Source organism: Triturus cristatus, chromosome 9 (genome assembly GCF_964204655.1).
Source record: "Triturus cristatus chromosome 9, aTriCri1.1, whole genome shotgun sequence".
Lineage (NCBI taxonomy): Eukaryota > Metazoa > Chordata > Amphibia > Caudata > Salamandridae > Triturus > Triturus cristatus.
Genome location: NC_140592.1, coordinates 686,610,278 through 686,628,521, shown reverse-complemented (window position 1 = coordinate 686,628,521; position 18,244 = coordinate 686,610,278). Strand labels below are relative to the sequence as shown.

Here is an 18,244-nt window from a genome sequence, read left to right as displayed (position 1 = left end):
CGATTTGATATGAAAGAGAACTGATTTATTCATAACCATGTTATAATTTTAAAATGTGACATGGAGACACTTTGGTAATAAGCTTATAGTGAAATGTTGTTCAACCTAGAGAATATATGGACAGTACATATATGATGAAATAATTGACAATATGTATTAAACACTTCCCTAATGTACTAAAGTCAGTACACAAGATAACATTTGCCCAGACAGAACCAGCCCAGCCAACACGTGTTTCGTTTTGAAAAATACTTCATCAAAGCTGTGAAAACAAAGAGGATGGGGGATTTGCTTCTGGGAAGCATTTACACAGACAGTGGAGAACAAGTTCCTGGCAAGACTCTTAGGACTCCCGAAATCCACGTTGTGCCTCATCACTTAAAACAAGGTTGGGCTAGGGTTCTTAGAAGACCGGATGGGATTGGCACCCATTTTGGTCTGGGTCAAATTATGGTCTGTAACAGAGTTTAGGTTTACACATGACATAGTGGCAGACTGTCTGAAACAAAACAATGCTCAGTCTATCCCATGTTTAAATTATGTTAATAACTCATTTCAAGATCTTGCGATGATGATCTTATGATCAAACAGAGTTGATATTAATTCCTCTTTCAAGGCTCGGGTTAAGCAACAGTATCTGGAATTAAGAGAAAATATTACGCTGGAGAAATCAATTAATATGGGATCAGTCCAGCATTATATTTTGCTTGCTATGAGTAATAGCATGGAACCTTACCTCTTGTGGATTAAAGCTCTGTGACACAGATTCTGTCAACAGTTGCGATTTAATATGATTAATTTCTTAGAGGCTATCCCAGTTAAGGGATCCTGGTTTGCCTCAGGCCAAGTTGTGCCTGCGATGGGACATCTTGTCAAACCACTAAGCACTTTGTTATTTTGTCTACTTTATGCCTCTTATCTAGATCACGCTTTTTACATTCTGTGCTTAGAGGGAACTCGTAGGGTTTGATTTTCCTTCAGCACCTTGATTCACCAGCGATTTGAATTCCAGTTTTAAATGTTATTGTCCAGACTTTGAGGTTAAAGAAAATATATATGTTATGATTTTTAAATCTTTGTAAACTAGTTTTTGCATACACACTTTGACTATTTAATTGGGGTTTTGTTCAACTGGTCAAAATTTAAGGGAGTGATAACTAAGAAATTGATTATGGGTTAGATAAAATCCTGTCTTATGTTTTTAACGTGCAAATATTCTTATTACTGGTTTGATCTATCCCTTTGATGAAATAATGTATTTTAATGTGCTTTTACGATTTGATTATAAAATGGAATAAAGTGTAATAATAATAAAGACTTCCCCAGGGCTGTGAACACAAAGAGAATGGAGATATGCAATCATGTATACAAAGATGACATTTAATTTTTGGTCTATAACTTGGAAACATAACATGTGGGGACTAATAGGAAAAACACATCTATGCTATTTAGTTAGGTCACAAAATGCACCAAGCTGATCCCAGTCGTTCAAGAGAAAAAGTACAGAATAAACTACCAACTATGTTTCAGAAAGCAAAGTAACCATGTTGAATAGATGGACAGTGGAGAGGTCGACTTTCATAGAGATGAAAAATTGCGACATCTCAACTTCCATGAAATTTGTTCCATTTACAGAGATAACCCTTGATCAAGGGGGGTTCCACCAATCACCTGAATCTGGATTATGTCAGATAAATCTACTGCTGTGCAGACTTTTGAGTGATCACCCATTCTTTATAAATCGTGATACTTTTCCCAGAACATGTCTTGACCACACATAGTAAGTTGGAACATTAATTCTGAGGATTATTTTACATCTCTTTAATTCACCTAGTTGTGATAATTTGGGATTGATAACATGGACATTCTGATTTGCGTCATCAAATTCCACCTTTTCAGATCTATGTACATCATCATCATCAATTGAAGAACATTTTATGTACCAGTAGCATCTGGCGCTACATGTTATTAGGAAAAGCTTTTTATTCCCTCCAATACTTGCATTTTTTTCACGTATCTTTTTTTCCTTGTATTCTTCTCAATCATTTTGATGATGGCACCTTCGAGTCCGTATTTTTATTTATTGCATGTGTGACTATTTTTCAGCTCTACAAACGTCGCCATCTGCTCTGTCCATCTACTTTGCTTTCTGTCTTCCTGCTCTGTGCAATACTACCAGGACTGAGCTAGGGATTTATTATTGTGATTCTACAGAACCTATTTGGGGTATCGTGATATTACTGCATAGCGAAGCCTAAAGAGCCTCCCTGCATAATAATCCACATTCCTACACATACTTTAACTGAATGGGAAGAAATAGTATTGATTTTTCAGGTCTCATTCTTAAGAGAACATTGTGGTAAGTACTTGATCTCAAAAGTGATCATGTGAGTCCTGCGGTTGGCTTCCTCCCAATGTGGTCAACTAATAAGTTACTTACCTCCCATAACGCCTTTGCTGAAAGAGACAAACTGCAGATTACCCAACTTATAATATTTCCCAGAGGTCAGACTGGATTCAGAAAGTCTTAAGCATTGCTCTGTGTTCCTATAGGCGGCGTCAATTGGCACTGTGTTGGCATCACCCGAGTTTGAAGTGACATGGCATTGTCCATATTAGAGCGACCCTGGCACGCGCGGTTATACGTTTCTTTCGGGATTATTTCTGTGTCAAATACACAGAAACACGTAAAAAACAATGATTGACCTGTGTGAAGTGTCTAATGGGATCTTTAGGGTAAAAAGCAGGTAAGAAGGCACTGTCGCCATCAGATGGCTTTAAAGGCTATTCTGAAGTCGATTTGTGGAAGAATGTTTTTTCTTTTGTCAGTTGAGAATGCTGGTAGCAGAAGGACTTATTTTTCTTGATGATGGCAATGTGCCCCTTGGGCGGGTGGTGAGATTAGTGTCCTGGGTGAATCCAAAGACCTGCAATGAGCGACAGTGGGATTCAAATCCGTTCAGGTTCCTCTTGTTGAGGCAAGTTTGAACTAGTTGTTGCTTGATGATCTTGCCGAACAACAGGAATTCTGTTTTGTGGGGTCAAGCCTTAGGTAGGTTCTGGACATCCAGGTCTGGATGAGTGGAAAGTAGTGTTTGAGGCACAGTGGCTGAAGCAGAGGGGGCATTCAAATACAAATGCAGTTGTTGTTGTTGACATATTGGTGAATTTGATGTTGTTTGTTAGTAGAGCCACAAGGGGCGCCTTGTATAGGTTGAAGATGACCAGGAACAAGATAGAACCTTGGAGAGCTCCAACAGTGATTTGCATCTTCTGAGACCTGGTGGTGCCAATGGGAATCATCTACTTGAGAAATACCAGGTCCATGAACCCCAAAAACATCTTCAGCCACTCTTCACCCTTGACAAAACTCTCATCACTCCACAATTTTTATCTTTAAAGTGACTCATTAAGTCTGCGATCGACAAACCAGGTTCAGAATTAACTCAATCTTACCCAATCACCTAATTCCACCTACTTCTCCTGCCATCACAGTCAGTTATAAAGCCATATACTTTCCTCCGTCCCTTGCATTTTAAGAATAGGTACACCCCCTTGATTCTTGAGCCTCTACAATGCAATATCTTCCTCAAAGAAATGTTCAGCTTTTACAGTTCATTTGGCATGAAACACTCCCTTCCAGACCAAACAATATCCATACTACAGACATCCATTTGTGGGGCTATGGTGTTACTGGGTAATGTCCATTTTCCAGTTCCACCTAATTATGTACTCAGGGGAATTCCTGCAGCAGTCCTTCTTTGGGCACGTCATTGCGACTGTCTTGAGGTAGACCTTGGGCTTAAGTCTTTCCAGAATCACATCAGCAAATGAGCTAGATGCCCCAATAAAGTCTTTAGCTCCTTAGACAAAGAGGAAAGTCTGGATTCAGTGACTTAGTATTACAACTATTTGGTTCTCCTAGAGGAGGGATCAACCAGCAGGATGCCACAATGCCCTACATTTCCTCATAAACTTCCAGTAAGATAGATGAAAGACCTTAACTCACTCCAGTCACCAACTGGATCACAGTTGCACACAGGGAGTTCTTCTCCCAAGGATCTCTCTGACAGACATCCGACTGAGCCATCTCAACTCAGCACTACTCATTTACCACTAACCCCAGCTTTAATAACTCTGCATCGCCGTCTCCGACCTGGCGGATTTCCACATTTGTTTTACCCATCTTTCCTACCTCCTACTGTGTTTTCCAGCTGTTTCCTGCCACAAGACCATCCCCCTAGCAATTGAGAGAGAGTGTAATTTCTAAGTAAGAAAGACCCACAGTAGGTAAATACTAAAGGTGAAGGGTTGACTAAGGTCCATTTTTAGCACTCACCATTCTTCAATGAAGAATCCGGAGGTGTAATACCAAGCCTTCTCTAGAACCTCATCTAGTCTAGTAACTTCTTCCAGGTGAAAGGGCTGTGGGGAGGCTAGAAGTAGAGTCTGCAACAGGGCGCCACAGAGGGTGTCCCTCAATAAGCATAGCTGGCTTGGCATGGTTGGCTCAACCCCACTCAGTCAGTGGCCTTTTAAAATAAAACATCTATTGGCTAATGCTGCGGACCATTCCATGTCAGACCAAACTCCTATAACCCTACGGGAACTCCGACCCAAGATATTGACAATCTACAAGGTGGAACAGGTTCCCGAGATAAGCTTGGACCAGCCAACTCCACAGAATTCACAGGTCAGATTAGTAGGTTCTTAAGTCCTAGGATACATAAAAGAGGGAATTATGATTGATTATGGCTTAACAGCAATCTTTCCTTCTCCATCTCCTGATGTGGGCTCCCATTGGGCACATTTAATTCAAGCCCTAGGAACGAGCCTCTTCGCTTAGATGGGGAATTCAGTCAGGAAAGACAATTAAGTGTCCATCTCGCAACCAATCCTAGCTGGAGTCCTAATGTTTACAGTACATTTTCAATTACGATTGTAGCAACAAACTGAAACCTCGAGGGGGGCCTCTGAGTAATTAATATCAACAGGGAGTATCTCAAAGGACTCATCCTAACAAGCTTCACAACTACTTTTGCATGTGGCTATACTTAACCTGTCAGAGTCCCTAAAGCCCATTATGCGATTTTTGGGAGTGGTAAATGCTGTATTTTTACGATCACCATTACTGTTGGATATTGTGGAGGTTTGAGTCATTCACTCTGCTATGTTATTAGCTCATGGATGGGGTTACCTATACCTATGCTCCAGCGTTCTGACAACAAAAGAAGGAAGAGATCGATAGGGATGCAGACAGTTTAGGGTACTGTACTATCATAGATGTCAGTATAAAATATAAGATACCGGGGGGATTTAAAATAACAACACACAAGGAAAGTTAAAAGTAGAGTCTGTGGCTTATTAAACACAGTACGGTCTGCTTTCCCCTATATTATTTGAAAAATGAATCTTCTCTCCACCACACCCATATTCTTGTCTCTTCCAATTTGAGATGAGAGATTAAGGGAAGAAAGGTTTGTTGGTCACTGTTTATAGCAAGTGTAAGCAACACAAAATCCCCATGTACAACTTACCTGCATGCCCAGCTAACTGGATCCAAGGATATCTTTTTTTAAATGACACAACAAATGGAGACCAGTGCACCACCGTCTTCAGCTTCTTCCATGATTTGTTCTAAAAAAGCAAAACGAAGAAATCATTTTAGATATATAAACTGCATAAAATTTCAAACGTTTTACACAGTTAAGCGTACCGTGTTTGAGTGCACCAATATGCTCTTTTGATGACAATTGTTTACCGTAGAAAATACAAACAAATTTGAATGGAGCGCACTGATCATCAGTGATTAAGCGACTGAGGTAAAGGTGTGATCAGATTACAGTATGGGAAGTAATGACAGCCATAATGGAGCACATAGAGAAGTTTGGAATAGCATAGACTGCATGTCAAAGCCAAGGTGCTTTGACAAGTGCTATATGGCTTCCCTGTTCCTAGAAAACATGCAGGAAAAAGCAGCTGGGCAGCATGTTGAAAATACAATTGAGTGTTATGCGAATCACCAAGGCCTGCTTTTGGGAGGGTGGGCAGGAACACTCATATTCTGGGGGCCAAGTTACGGTAGACTCTTCTCTTGCCATTCATACAAATTCAAACGCACCTTGCTCTAAAAAAGGCTTTCAAGACTTTGCTATGAAAGCCTGCTGCCTTTTTGTCTCATTCTCATGCTGGTCTCTGACGATTTTTAGGTCTCGCCTGACCCAGCGCATGCGCTGGTCTGGTGAGACTTATTGAGAGGGCACCAAAAAGTGCTACCAGGCCAGCCTAGAGCTACAGTGCATGTGCGCGCGCTTTACCGCGATTACTTTCACTTTCGCGGCCGCTTGGCATAGCCAATAGGTCTCGCTTTTGGGACCTTATAAGTATTTAGTTATGCAACTGTTGCATGGCTAAACACTTATAAGGTCCCAAAGGAGAGACCTATTGGCTATGCCAATGCTTGTTTTGCTTGGTCTCAGAGAAATTTTGAAGAACATACAGGATCTATTTGTGAATAGGAGATGTTGGTGGTGGTGTTCCCTTTAAGTATATTAGTGCATGCTGTGTCATTCGTTTTCTTTTTAACCTCATTTAAAATTAGTCATTCTTCCGCCCTACTCAAGCCAAATGCCATGTACCACGTCCTGCATTTTCACAGAGAAGCCTGATTGTGGGTTTGCGAATACCTCATCTACCTCCATGAACAATCTAAGATAGGTTAAATGATACTCGTGTTCTAGGTACATATAGATTTTCAGACCTTGTAGAGTTCCCTTTTTTTACACTTTCAATATTACTTGGCATTTCGTTTCTTAGTTTCATGCTAATGGGGCTTAATGTGGGTAGAACTGTTTTTGTTTTCAAAGTTCAACAATAAAAGTCTTCTCAGTTTATTCAAGTGTTTGCAAGTGCACCAACTTCAATGAAAGAAAGTTCAGCCCTAAGCTATTAATTTTCATTTCATGCAATTGGACGAACATTCCCGTGTGTCTTCTTTAACCCATTTGCTACGTTTAACTTATCAGCTATTTTAGCTGCATACACTTTAATTCAATAAGACCCAACAGCCGCACTGTATGACCCTACTTGTTTTCCTTACTTGAAGCACAAAAACCTCTACATGAACGTTTTTTCAACCACATACGCAGTTTTTCAAGCTTGCATTATTTTTGTTTCTTTGGGAAATAATTTATTTGATGTTTGGGTCTGTTCTTCCCAAGCTAAGTTTCTGCCTATGTAGGTCTTTGTGTGAGCAATATATACACATTCTCCTGTTGCCTTGGGATTCACGTGCACACAGCCATTGTAAACGCGGTTTTATATCATCCATACTAACTAGAAACAACTAAAGTGATTTTCCCTACCAAGTTTATCTCAAAAGTAAAATCCTCACATTGTAGTATACGTTGGAAACCTACCTGCTATAGGTACTGTACCAGAAAATGTCGCTTTAGAATACTTCAAAAAAACAAACTGGGGAAAGCTAGGACAGGTGGACCGCCGTCCTTGTCCCTAAAAGTAACTCGTAACCAAAGAAGACGGCCACAATAAATGACTGTCTGACACTAGAGTGTCTGGCATCTCAGAGGTTTGTTAAGAAAACCCTCACACACCAACCTGGTTGGTGTCATGCTTCATCATCGGGTCCCAGCTGAGTAGCCGAATGCTACCCAGCTGCGCTGCGACATCTGTTTACAGTGGAGCGGGTTGAAGTGTAAGTGAATGTGATTTAGTGAGTGTAAATATAAAAATACCTCTCAAATAAAGTGAGTGACGTGAAAAAGTGAGTGGTAAAAATAGCTACCACGTGTTAAAGCATTTTTAGTACATGCGCTAAGGAGTACTGTATATGCAGGGAGGACTGACCGTATGTGGGTCCTCGCATTTGATAAATAGAGTAATCGTATTGCAGGCTTTCGCAACAGGCCAGCCTGTTCCTGAGGATACAGCAATAGATGAACCCGCGGACGAGACCTTCACACCAATATGTGACTTAAAAGAGGATCGCTCCCCCCCCAGGACCAGATGCGAAAGCCTGCAATATCATTAGTGTATTTATCAAAATGCGAGGACCCACATACGGTCAGTCCTCCCTGCATATACAGTCCTCCTTAGCGCGTGTACTAAAAATGTATAAACACGTGGTAGCTATTTTTACCACTCACTTTTTCACGTCACTCACTTTGAGAGGTCCTGAAGAAAGCCTCAATATATTTTCAAGTGGGCTGAAACATGTCGACCATCATAGGATAATAACAAGCTACACATTGTATCTGTAGCTCATTATCCACTCTCTGGTTTTTAAACATATCCCAGATCACCAGGAATAAATTAACAGGTAGAATTCTGGAGGTATTTTTATATTTACACTCACTTCATCACATTCACTGACAACTCAACCCGCTCCACTGTAAACAGGTGTCGCAGCACAGCTGGGTAGCATTTGGCTACTCAGCTGGGACCCAATGATGAAGCATGACACTAACCAGGTTGGTGTGTGAGGGTTTTCTTAACAAACCTCTGAGGTGCCAGACACTCTAGTGTCAGACAGTCATTTATTGTAGCCGTCTTCTTTGGTTACGAGCTTTAGAATACTTCACAGAAACTAAACGCCATGCGATTCCATTTGCTCAATCCTGGGAAATGACAGTGAGTCTGACAGGTCAGAAACAACCTGTTTCTCATGTTAAGCAAAGACTGGGCTGGCCTGGACCATGCCCAACTCGATCTCCACTGACAAATAGCCGACCAGTAGATTTCTATACAGCTTTAACATACTTTGCGATTTCATTTCTGTACGTCTTGCTAGTGGATGATAAGCAGAACTGCTAGGTAAGAGGCAGCTCTTTGGTTAATTGTGTAACTTGGGAGAGTAATCTTTCGGTCCTACATCTTCCATGGAAGACATTCCATGATGAAGAACCACAAACGTTTAAGGGTCTTAAGGATGCAAGACTTAGCTGTGCATCAAGACTAGAATACGAGTACCTAAAATCAGTTTGATTATTCTTTAAAAGTTAACGCCCATAGCATGTAAAATCATTTTTGTGCAGTAGGTATCACCGACGCATTTTTTGTTCAGTGGGGGATGATGGAGTGCACCCACAAGGATAGGAAAATAACAAGCGTGCCTCTGTGAACCAGCAAGAACAGATGTGCAGTCTAACACAGGTACACAGGCCAGGTAGGATATGGTTCTGGCCCGCAGATATGATTATATACCCTACCAAAACTAGACAGCTCAGTTAATCCCATATTTAGGGAAAGATCAAGCATTGCTAATCTACAAATTTTGAGACCAGGTTAAGGAAAATGTTTAATAGCAACTTCCACCATCTCTGAGTCATGGCCACATCGACCCCAAACGTACAGGAAAGGCTGTCAGCAGCCTGGGCAGTGCAGGGTCTAAAGGGAGTTCAAGCAACACACTTCACCTCCACATCTGCCTCAGATTTGGTGCGAGGAGATAAGACATAACCCCCACATGGACAACCCAAAAACCTGCTTATCTCACAAGTTTGAATGACATGCCACAAGGTGCACTCACACAAAAATACACATTCACAGGAAAAACCTTACAATCATTCCCTTCCACGCTTACTCAAGCTAGGACCAATCGATGGACAAAGTGCACAACTTACATGGAATATTGGAAAAAATATAAAAATAAATAATTATAAAAAATAAATTTGCTTTATGTACAGGTCTGAGTTTCTAAATGTTTATCCATACATGTACATGTGGGACTTTATATAGTACAACTTAATATCTCTATTTTTTATGTGTATATATCTTTACTCCCAACTGTAGAAAACAACATTCAACTCTCCAACTTGCTACTCTAGATCTCATCTTATTCCTCTTACAATATATCATTTACCTCTCCCTTCCTCTATCCCTCCTTTGACTCATCACAAACCTCATTGTACTACTATGATCTCCCAAATAACACTCTTGACTCTCCCCTCCTTTATCCTACTCAATCCATTTAACAGACTCACATGTCCACTGCTCCAATTAACTTATATTTCACTATACTAATCCACTTTGGGTTTTTGAGTAGCATGCTACTTGTCGAAATTCGCTTCAAAGCCTCATCGAGGGTAGTAAGTGCTATAGCAATACTATTACAATAAACCGTCGTCCAAAGCACTAATTGGCAAAAGAATCGATATACATGCGATTTATAAAAACAGAGTAGCATAAATATAATTTTAAAGGTATGAAGAAAAGTTCTCGTTTTATTTAATTTTATTTCTGAGAGAATGTACAGGAAAGAATTGTGTTGCCATTCCTTCGCTATCTACATCCACACAAGTAACGAGGGAATTACGAATTCTAAGATTCTGGACGGAGGATTTGTCATCTCTTCTAGTAAGCATTAGAAAAGTCCATTTGAAACTCATATCAATGAGTTGAAACAGTGGATATAAAAATAATTTCAACATGTCAGAAGTAACGCAATAATTGTCAGAGTGCACATGCCCAAAGTTATCACCTCCACACAATTCCTTATTTGGTTCAAATGATCATAGAGGCCACAGTTTACAGCACACATTACGCTGAACAGAAGAAAAGGAAAGTGGTAATCGACAGTGCAACTACTGAAAGTGGCGCAAGATCTCAAATAATCTATGAAGGGATACAGATGATGTTTCATGACGTACACACAAGCAAAAGTCCTACAAAGTGTTTCAGGGAGGACGGTGTATACCTTTGTGTCAGATGTACTCTTCCTGGCCCCGTATACTTTTCTATCTCACGTAGAGTACAATATACCTTTAAATAAAGCACGGCACAGGCGCCACAAATGGAATGCATCATAAGATCGATTGAACTGTGTGTGTACGCAAATATCAAAGACAGAATGGTGGTTATGTAATGAGGAGTTTAAAAGCGGCAGTGTGTTTATGCATCAACGACAACGAACGCAAGGACAGTGGCCTTCTCGCCACCAGTTAAGTGCTTAGGCGACAGCTGACAGTACTCCGACCTCATATGTGAGCGTATGCCATCTACTCACTGAGCAGCAAAAAATCTAATAATATCCACAAACACAAAGTAAAATACAAAGATTCTAGAGCAGAACACGAACTGGCTTTCAATCGTTGAACAAGAATTACATGTTCTAAAATGCTATTCCTTCTAGGAAAAAACTTAAGATTGTTACCATCAACAAGAGCATTACAGTGACTGATTACCTCTTCCGTGGGAAGCTCCATATTTAACGAACGCTTCATTTGTAAGAGCGTAGTTTTAGTTAAAGAGGAGTAAGAATAAAAAGTTGCCAATTGACGGTAAATATGCTATTTTAAAATAGCCTTATATGAACAAATAAAGGAATGAATTGCAAGATCTGAACTGTGTAAAAGCAAAGATGGTCTGAACTGCTGCGGGGGCTGTCGCTTCCATAACCCAGGGGGCGCCCAGACATTCTTCCGCAGCGGCCGTCATTCAGGTCTCGGAGCCATCCACGGTGCAACTTTTCGCTCCTCCCAAATGTCAGATTTGGTCTGCTGCTCAAGTTGACAGTTCGATCCACACCGTGGTGCTGAACACAAATCTCGCCACCCCTCAAATTAATCGCTAACTAAAAGTTAAGTGTAACAGCGAAGAAGGGAAAACAAGAAATCTGATAGGATGTCACCAAGAGTGCAGAGTGCGGACCTGACAAACCCTGCTCAAAGGTCACTACGGTTTAAATCCAAGCTGGGTGAGGAAAACAATGAGCTTTGATACATTTCAGCAATCAGCAGACGCTATTTATAAAACTGGTTTAAAATACAGAGATAAGGTCAAGATAATGGCTCCCTGAAGGCTGCGCTTGATGCCCAACCTTCCAACGAGGAAACGACTGGAAGTTGTGGAAGTAGATAAAAAGGCAGTTCTTTATTGTCCATTCCATTCTAAGTCACGTTACCGAGAGAGCTTCAGTTAGAAAATGTCAATTTGACTGCAGCAATACCTAGATTAGATAATCCCGTTACCGCAATCGATAGTCGTGATATTATTGAAAATTTAGAAATAAATCAAGGTAACATGGAGCAACAATTCTTCTACGTGTTCTTCTGCATTTGAAGGTGCAAAGCTAAGAACTGTCTGTCGCCGCTGCTACCATACAGGGAAGTGACATGTCTGCATTTCTGAGCTGTTGATACTAGACTCCGGTCAACAGTGATTCCAACAGTAAAGGGCTTTCAGATTGCAAAAGTGCCTTTAGACCGTCCAAGTGATAGGAATGCGCTATGCATATGCAATTAATAGTAAATTTACGCAAATAGAAAAATAGTGTTAAACATGCATAAAACCAGGTGTCGCATGTACAATTTTACACTTTTGACAATCTCTAAACAAGAGCCTATTAGGACTTGCCTGTTGCTGAGGCATATGTAACTAGCAGAAAAAAAGGTTAAATCTCAGCCTGCCTTAAATTGTTATTGCATTTATATAGCGCTTACTACCACTGACGAGGTGTCAAAGCGCTTTTGAGCAAGTAGCACGCTACTCCGGAACCCAAAAAGGATTAGTGGTGAATTAGTATAGGGAAATATTAAATTAATTTGAGTGGTCGACATGAGAGTCTGTTATTTGGATTGAAAAGGATAGTGGAGGGAAAGAAGAGGGAAGGGTCTAGAAAGTGTTTATTTGGAGATCACAGCAGCAGGAGGAGGTTTGCTGTACATTTATGTTTGAGTATGGTGGTTATGTGGGGAAGAGACAACTTTTGAGTAGTCTTCTGAAGAGAAGGTAGTTATCCGTGGATCTTCTGTTGGGGGGTAAAGAGTTCTATAGTTTGGCTACTTGAACAGAGAAGGATGTGCCACCTGTTTTTTTCTTGTATGGTGGTATTATCAGGCAAAGTGCCAATCTAGAGAGGAGGATCCTTTATTGAATGTTTTTGGTGATTTTACTCATAAAGAAGAGCTGCCATGTTCCATGTATTGCTTTGTGGGTGATCCAAAGCAGCCTGAATGTGGATCTTCTGGCAACCGGTAACCAATGTAGGGCTTTTAAGACAAGGGAAATGTGTGCTTGTGGCTTTATATGTAAGAGCAGTCTGGCAGCAGAGTTCTGAATCCTTTGTAGTCTTTAGATAGTTGTTGAAGATGATCCGTGGTAGAGGCTATTGGCATAATCAAGTTTAGACGGAACAAGAGAGATAGTACCCTGGACTGGTGTGCAAATCTCAGGTGTGGAAAGATGCGTCTTAGAGTTTTTATAATAAGGAAGCTGGATCTCGCTAGTTTGTCACATGGGCATTCATTGATAGCTTGGAGTCCATGGCAATTCCGAGGTTTCTTACTTCCTTAGATACTTTAGGCGGTGTTCCCAGATCATCAGGCCAGGTGGCAAGTGGGTCATAATTTTTCTAATCGCCACATGAGTATTTCCGTTTTGGAAGCATTCAATTTGAGATAGCTCCATGTCATCCACCGATCAACAGCTCTGAGGTAACTGAGAATTTGTGAGTTTCCAATGTCTTTGGGACTTTCTAGTTTAAGGAGTATTTGTGTGTCATTTGCATAGTTATAGCATGTGAGGTGAAATTCATTGATTAATGCTGGTAATGATCTCATGTAGCCGTTGAAAAGCATGAGTGACATGATTAAGCCTAAAGGGGCTACTGCTTCTGTAAAGTATGGTTTGGATGAGAAGGGGGGGGGGGGGGGGGATGGATGACATTTGTTCTGTTTTGAAGGTAGGATGTGATCCAGTCAAGAGCAGTCCCCTCTATGCTGGCTTCGTAGACTTTGCCCAGGAAAGGTCCATTTGCAATCAGTCTGTAGTTGTTGGGGTAAACAAATTACTACATCCCAGTCAATCGGGCTTCTGACCACACTGGCATTGAGACAGCGCTCCTGGTAGTAGTGCAGCATGTCAGAAGTGCCCTTGACAAGGGTGGCTAGGCTATTCTGATCATGTTTGACCTAGCTCTGCTTTCGACCTGGTTCCCCATTTTACAACTACTCGAATGCCTTCTGGCGATAGGGAACAGAAACACAGCCCTGAAATGGCTTACCTCTTATCTAAGCAATCGAAGCTAAGAATTATGGCTGCCCCCATTTTCATTGCAAGCTAGAACTCCAACTGTGGGCGTACCCCGGGGATCTGCCCTAAGCCCCACTCTGTTTAATATTTACCATACGTCTTTAGCAAGATTAGCGGAGTCAATGGGCACAAAAGTAATTTCATACGCGGATGATATGCAGCTTTTCTTCTCCTGGGGTAAGGGAGAGGAGCTGGACGGAGAGTTCCCCTTGAAATGTCTAGCTAAGGTGTTTCTGTGGTTGGCCCGGTACCAACTGAAATACAACCGGGATAAGAAGGAGATTGCGATCTTTGGAGATGCCCCTCCTAACTTTCTGAGAACCTGCTGGCTTTAGGGTGAGCCACAGCCAGGCCCTCTTCAGAATTACGTAAGGAAACTAGGCATCGAATTTGACGGCACCCTCTCCCTCCATCAGCAGATACAAGTACCAATTTGCTCATGTTTCAGCACTCTTTGTATGCTAAAAAGATTCCTACCTCTCCTAGCTGAGTCAGTCATCAAAAAGGTTATCAAGGCTCTTATCACGATGAGACTGGATTATGGGAATGCCCTTTACCTCAGACTCCTAGAGTACCTTCTTAGCAGACTTCAGGTGGTGCAGAACTCGGCAGCCAGACTTTTACTCAAACTCCCACCTAGGACTCACATGCCCGCCTATCTGAAGGCTCTTCATTGGCTTCCTGCAACAAATAGGGTGCATTTGAATGCCCGCCTATCTGAAGGCACTTCATTGGCTTCCTGCAACAAATAGGGTGCATTTGAAGGCCATGGTATTAGTGCATAAGGCCTTGCATGACTCTGGAGCTGGTTATCTCAGAGAGAGGATACATGAAAACACTCCAGCTCGCGCATTGCGATTTTCCTCAGCTTACCTGGTGTAGGACAGTAGGATCTGCACTTATGTTGCCCCCACTTTTTTTCTGATGTGAACACTGGTTTCTGGCTATAGTCTGGCTGGGACCCTGCTAATCAGGGCCCCAGCCTCTCTGTTCTCTCTAAACAACTTGGAGTGCATATTAGATGCACTAGTGATTGGATACTGTGGTACCTTATGAGCCCCTAGTATATGGTACCCTAGGTACCAAAGGCATAGGTACTTCACAGGCCTACGAGGGGCTGAAGCATGTATTATGCCACCCCTGGGAAGCAGACTAAATCTGACATCACAGGCCTGCTACTGCAGCCTGGGTGAGGTAGTGTTAGCACTCCTCACTGAGATATAGGTTCACTATATCTCTCCTTACACACAAATATAAACCTATCAGTCACCCCTAAGGCAGGCCCTATCAATTCTGAGGGCAGGGTGCTTGGTTTCCATGTGAGGGGGTGCCTCTGCCTGAGCAGGGCCCCTCTGCAGCTCTGAGTCCATTCTCTGTAGCTGTTTGTGGATGCGGTTCAACCATATACTCTTAAGTGCATTATAACCTAGCGGTAAATGCTAACTTTGGGATGGCTGCATCAAAACATGTCGTGTTTGGTGTCAAACGCTTTGGAATCATACCCCCACACCAGTAACTGATGTGGGAGTATGATTCCCCCTCCCCTTCTAGAGGGATAGACATGTACCCACTGTGGAAACACAGTAGAATCCTGAAGAGCCCTGGCATCACAAAATGGATTCCACCAGTCACAGACACTGGGCTGCCCTCCTGCTGATGACCGAAACTCGCAGTGGAGGAGGCCAAACAATAGGCATCCTGTCACAGGGAGGTGTGGTCAACTCCCAGACAGGGTTTAGTGTATTGGGGCTGGGTGGGTGCACTCCTAGAGTGCTTTGAAGTCCTGCACTGGGGGAGCAGTAGGCTCCTCTGTGCATATGCCAGCTCAAACCGGTTCAGGGGCTACCAGCCCCTGCTCTGACGCGAAACTGGACAAAGGTAAGTGGGTGTAGCCACCCACTCCCCTGACCCTCCCATAGGTGGGGTCATAGAGCTAGTCCCTCCCTTCCTTCTAGTATAAGTTAGGGAACCCTTGCCATTGCAAACTAGATATCCCTGGACGACGCTCTGATGAAGAAGCCTGGACCTTCGATGTTCCACTACCTCTGGAAGACTGAAGAATCTCCCTTGGAGTCAAGGAGTGACTCCCCTGCTTGGCAGGCACCAAAACTTTGAATCAACGGTCGCAAACGTTCCCGCTCCCGCCGGAGTCCGAAGCCCCTGCAGCCCCGGAAGTGGATTTCCCGACTTCTCCAAGGACATCGTGAGTCCCCAGCGACGCTGAGGCAAGTGGACCCCACGAGTGACGAGGAACTGCAATACCTGGGTACCGGGCACTATTTTCGAGTGCAACCCCTTCACAACGTTCTACGAACTTGTGCATTGGACCACGTGTGGTCCAAGCCTCCAGCAGGATTTCCTCCGAAGATCAGAGGCCTACCTCGTCCAGAGTGACCGTGGGCTCCTGGTGAGTGAATCCTCCCGAGGCGTCTTTGCAAATCCCTTGCCGGTTGGCTTGTGGGTCCCCAGAAGACTTTTCTACAGAACCAAAGGGCTCCCCTGGTTACTCCAGGCCTGCCCTGACTTACCCTCGCTGGGTGAGTCCCTCAGACCTTGCTGGTCTGCACCGCTGACTTTTAACCTTTCCACGAGACTTGCTGTTGCCAAGGCTTGTTGGCGCCAATCTGGTCACGACACCGCAGTAAGCTGCAGACTTCGTGGGACACGCCGAATCCAGCTCCTGGTCGACACCTCCTGGACCTCGTGGCTGAAGAGTCAAGACACCCGTGATCACCTGAAATCAGCCGACGACTGTGGGCATCCAGCTTCCTTGCCCCAGATCACTGCCAAGTGACTTTGAACACTGTCCCTTCTGCTTTCAGGTCTTCTTTCTTCTAAATCCAGCCTTGGATTCCACCGGACACTTCTCCTGTCTTCACAAGCAGCAAGTCGTCTTTGGCTCCCATTGAAAACGATGCCGCGACCCGACACCAAAAGACACCTATGCACCCGGCTTCCCTGGGTGAGGTGAACAAGTTACTTACCTTCGGTAACGCTTTTTCTGGTGGATACAGTATCTGCCTGTGGATTCCTCACCTTATGAATATCCCCTGCGCCAGCATTCCACGGAACTTTTTTCCCCAGCTCTCTACGCCGACGTGGACGACGTCATAATGCATCGGCTCCGCTCGCGACTCCGTATGACGTCACCGGAGCCATAAGAGAGCCACGTCGGCGTGATGACGTCAGTTCCACCCATTTTTTCCGTGCCTCCGAGGCGCACAGGTGGACCAACGACAGATACAAAGTATATACAGTATACAAAATACAATCATATACACAAAGTATACAAGGAAAAGGAAAGCTAAATAAAACAAGCATTTCCTACCAATATACAAGAAAGTATAACAAATCTCAAGCAAGACAACGTTTAACCCCTTGTGTGCCACGCCCTTTCCCCGCCCTGTGCCGGGCGTTCCATTAGCGGGCGGGGTTCATGACGAGCTGGACTCGTCATGGGCACAGCGCAACCGCGGCCCATGACGAGTCCAGCTCGTCATGGGCACAGAAGGGGTTAAGGTATACAAAGGTGGACGACGGGGAGGCGGGTGGGCCAGTGAGGAATCCACAGGCAGATACTGTATCCACCAGAAAAAGCGTTACCGAAGGTAAATAACTTGTTCTTCTGATGGATACATCTGCCAGTGGATTCCTCACCTCTTGAATAGATTCCCACAGCAGTCCCCACTCCCGGAGGAGGGTGTCCACCTTCCTACACCAAAAAGTCTTGCAAGACAGAGCGCGCAAAGTGGCCCTCCCTCCTCATCTCAGAGTCCAAGCAACAATGCTTTGCGAAAGTATGGAGGGAGGCCCAAGTCGCGGCTTTACAAATATCTGCCACAGGAACACCCCCGGCCAAAGCAGATGTAGATGATTTTGCTCTAGTTGAATGAGCTCTAATACCCTCAGGAGGAGTCTTACCAGCCAGGGCGTAGCAGATCTTGATGGCAAGGATAATCCAGCTCGATAAAGTGCGCTTGTGCACCGCTCTTCCTTTCTAATGACCAACATAGCCCACGAAGAGCTGATCGTCCAGACAAAAGTCTTTCGTTCTGTCCAAATAAAAACTCACAGCCCTCTTTGGATCCAGGCGATGGAGTCTTTCCTCCTTTTTGGAGGGATGAGGAGGTGGATAAAAAACAGGGAGAGTAATAGACTGCCCCAAATGAAACGGAGTAACTACTTTAGGCAGGAA

The 18,244-nt window shown here is 43.3% G+C and overlaps 1 protein-coding gene across 1 annotated transcript in view; it reads right to left on the bottom strand.

Moving 5' to 3' along the window:
• ITPKC (inositol-trisphosphate 3-kinase C) overlaps window positions 1-18,244 on the bottom strand; it is a 506,565-nt gene that overhangs the window by 44,193 nt on the left and 444,128 nt on the right. The window contains exon 5 of the mRNA XM_085625774.1: window positions 5,538-5,637. Coding sequence (XP_085481900.1) covers window positions 5,538-5,637 — 100 coding nt within the window. The remainder of the gene's footprint in view (window positions 1-5,537; window positions 5,638-18,244) is intronic.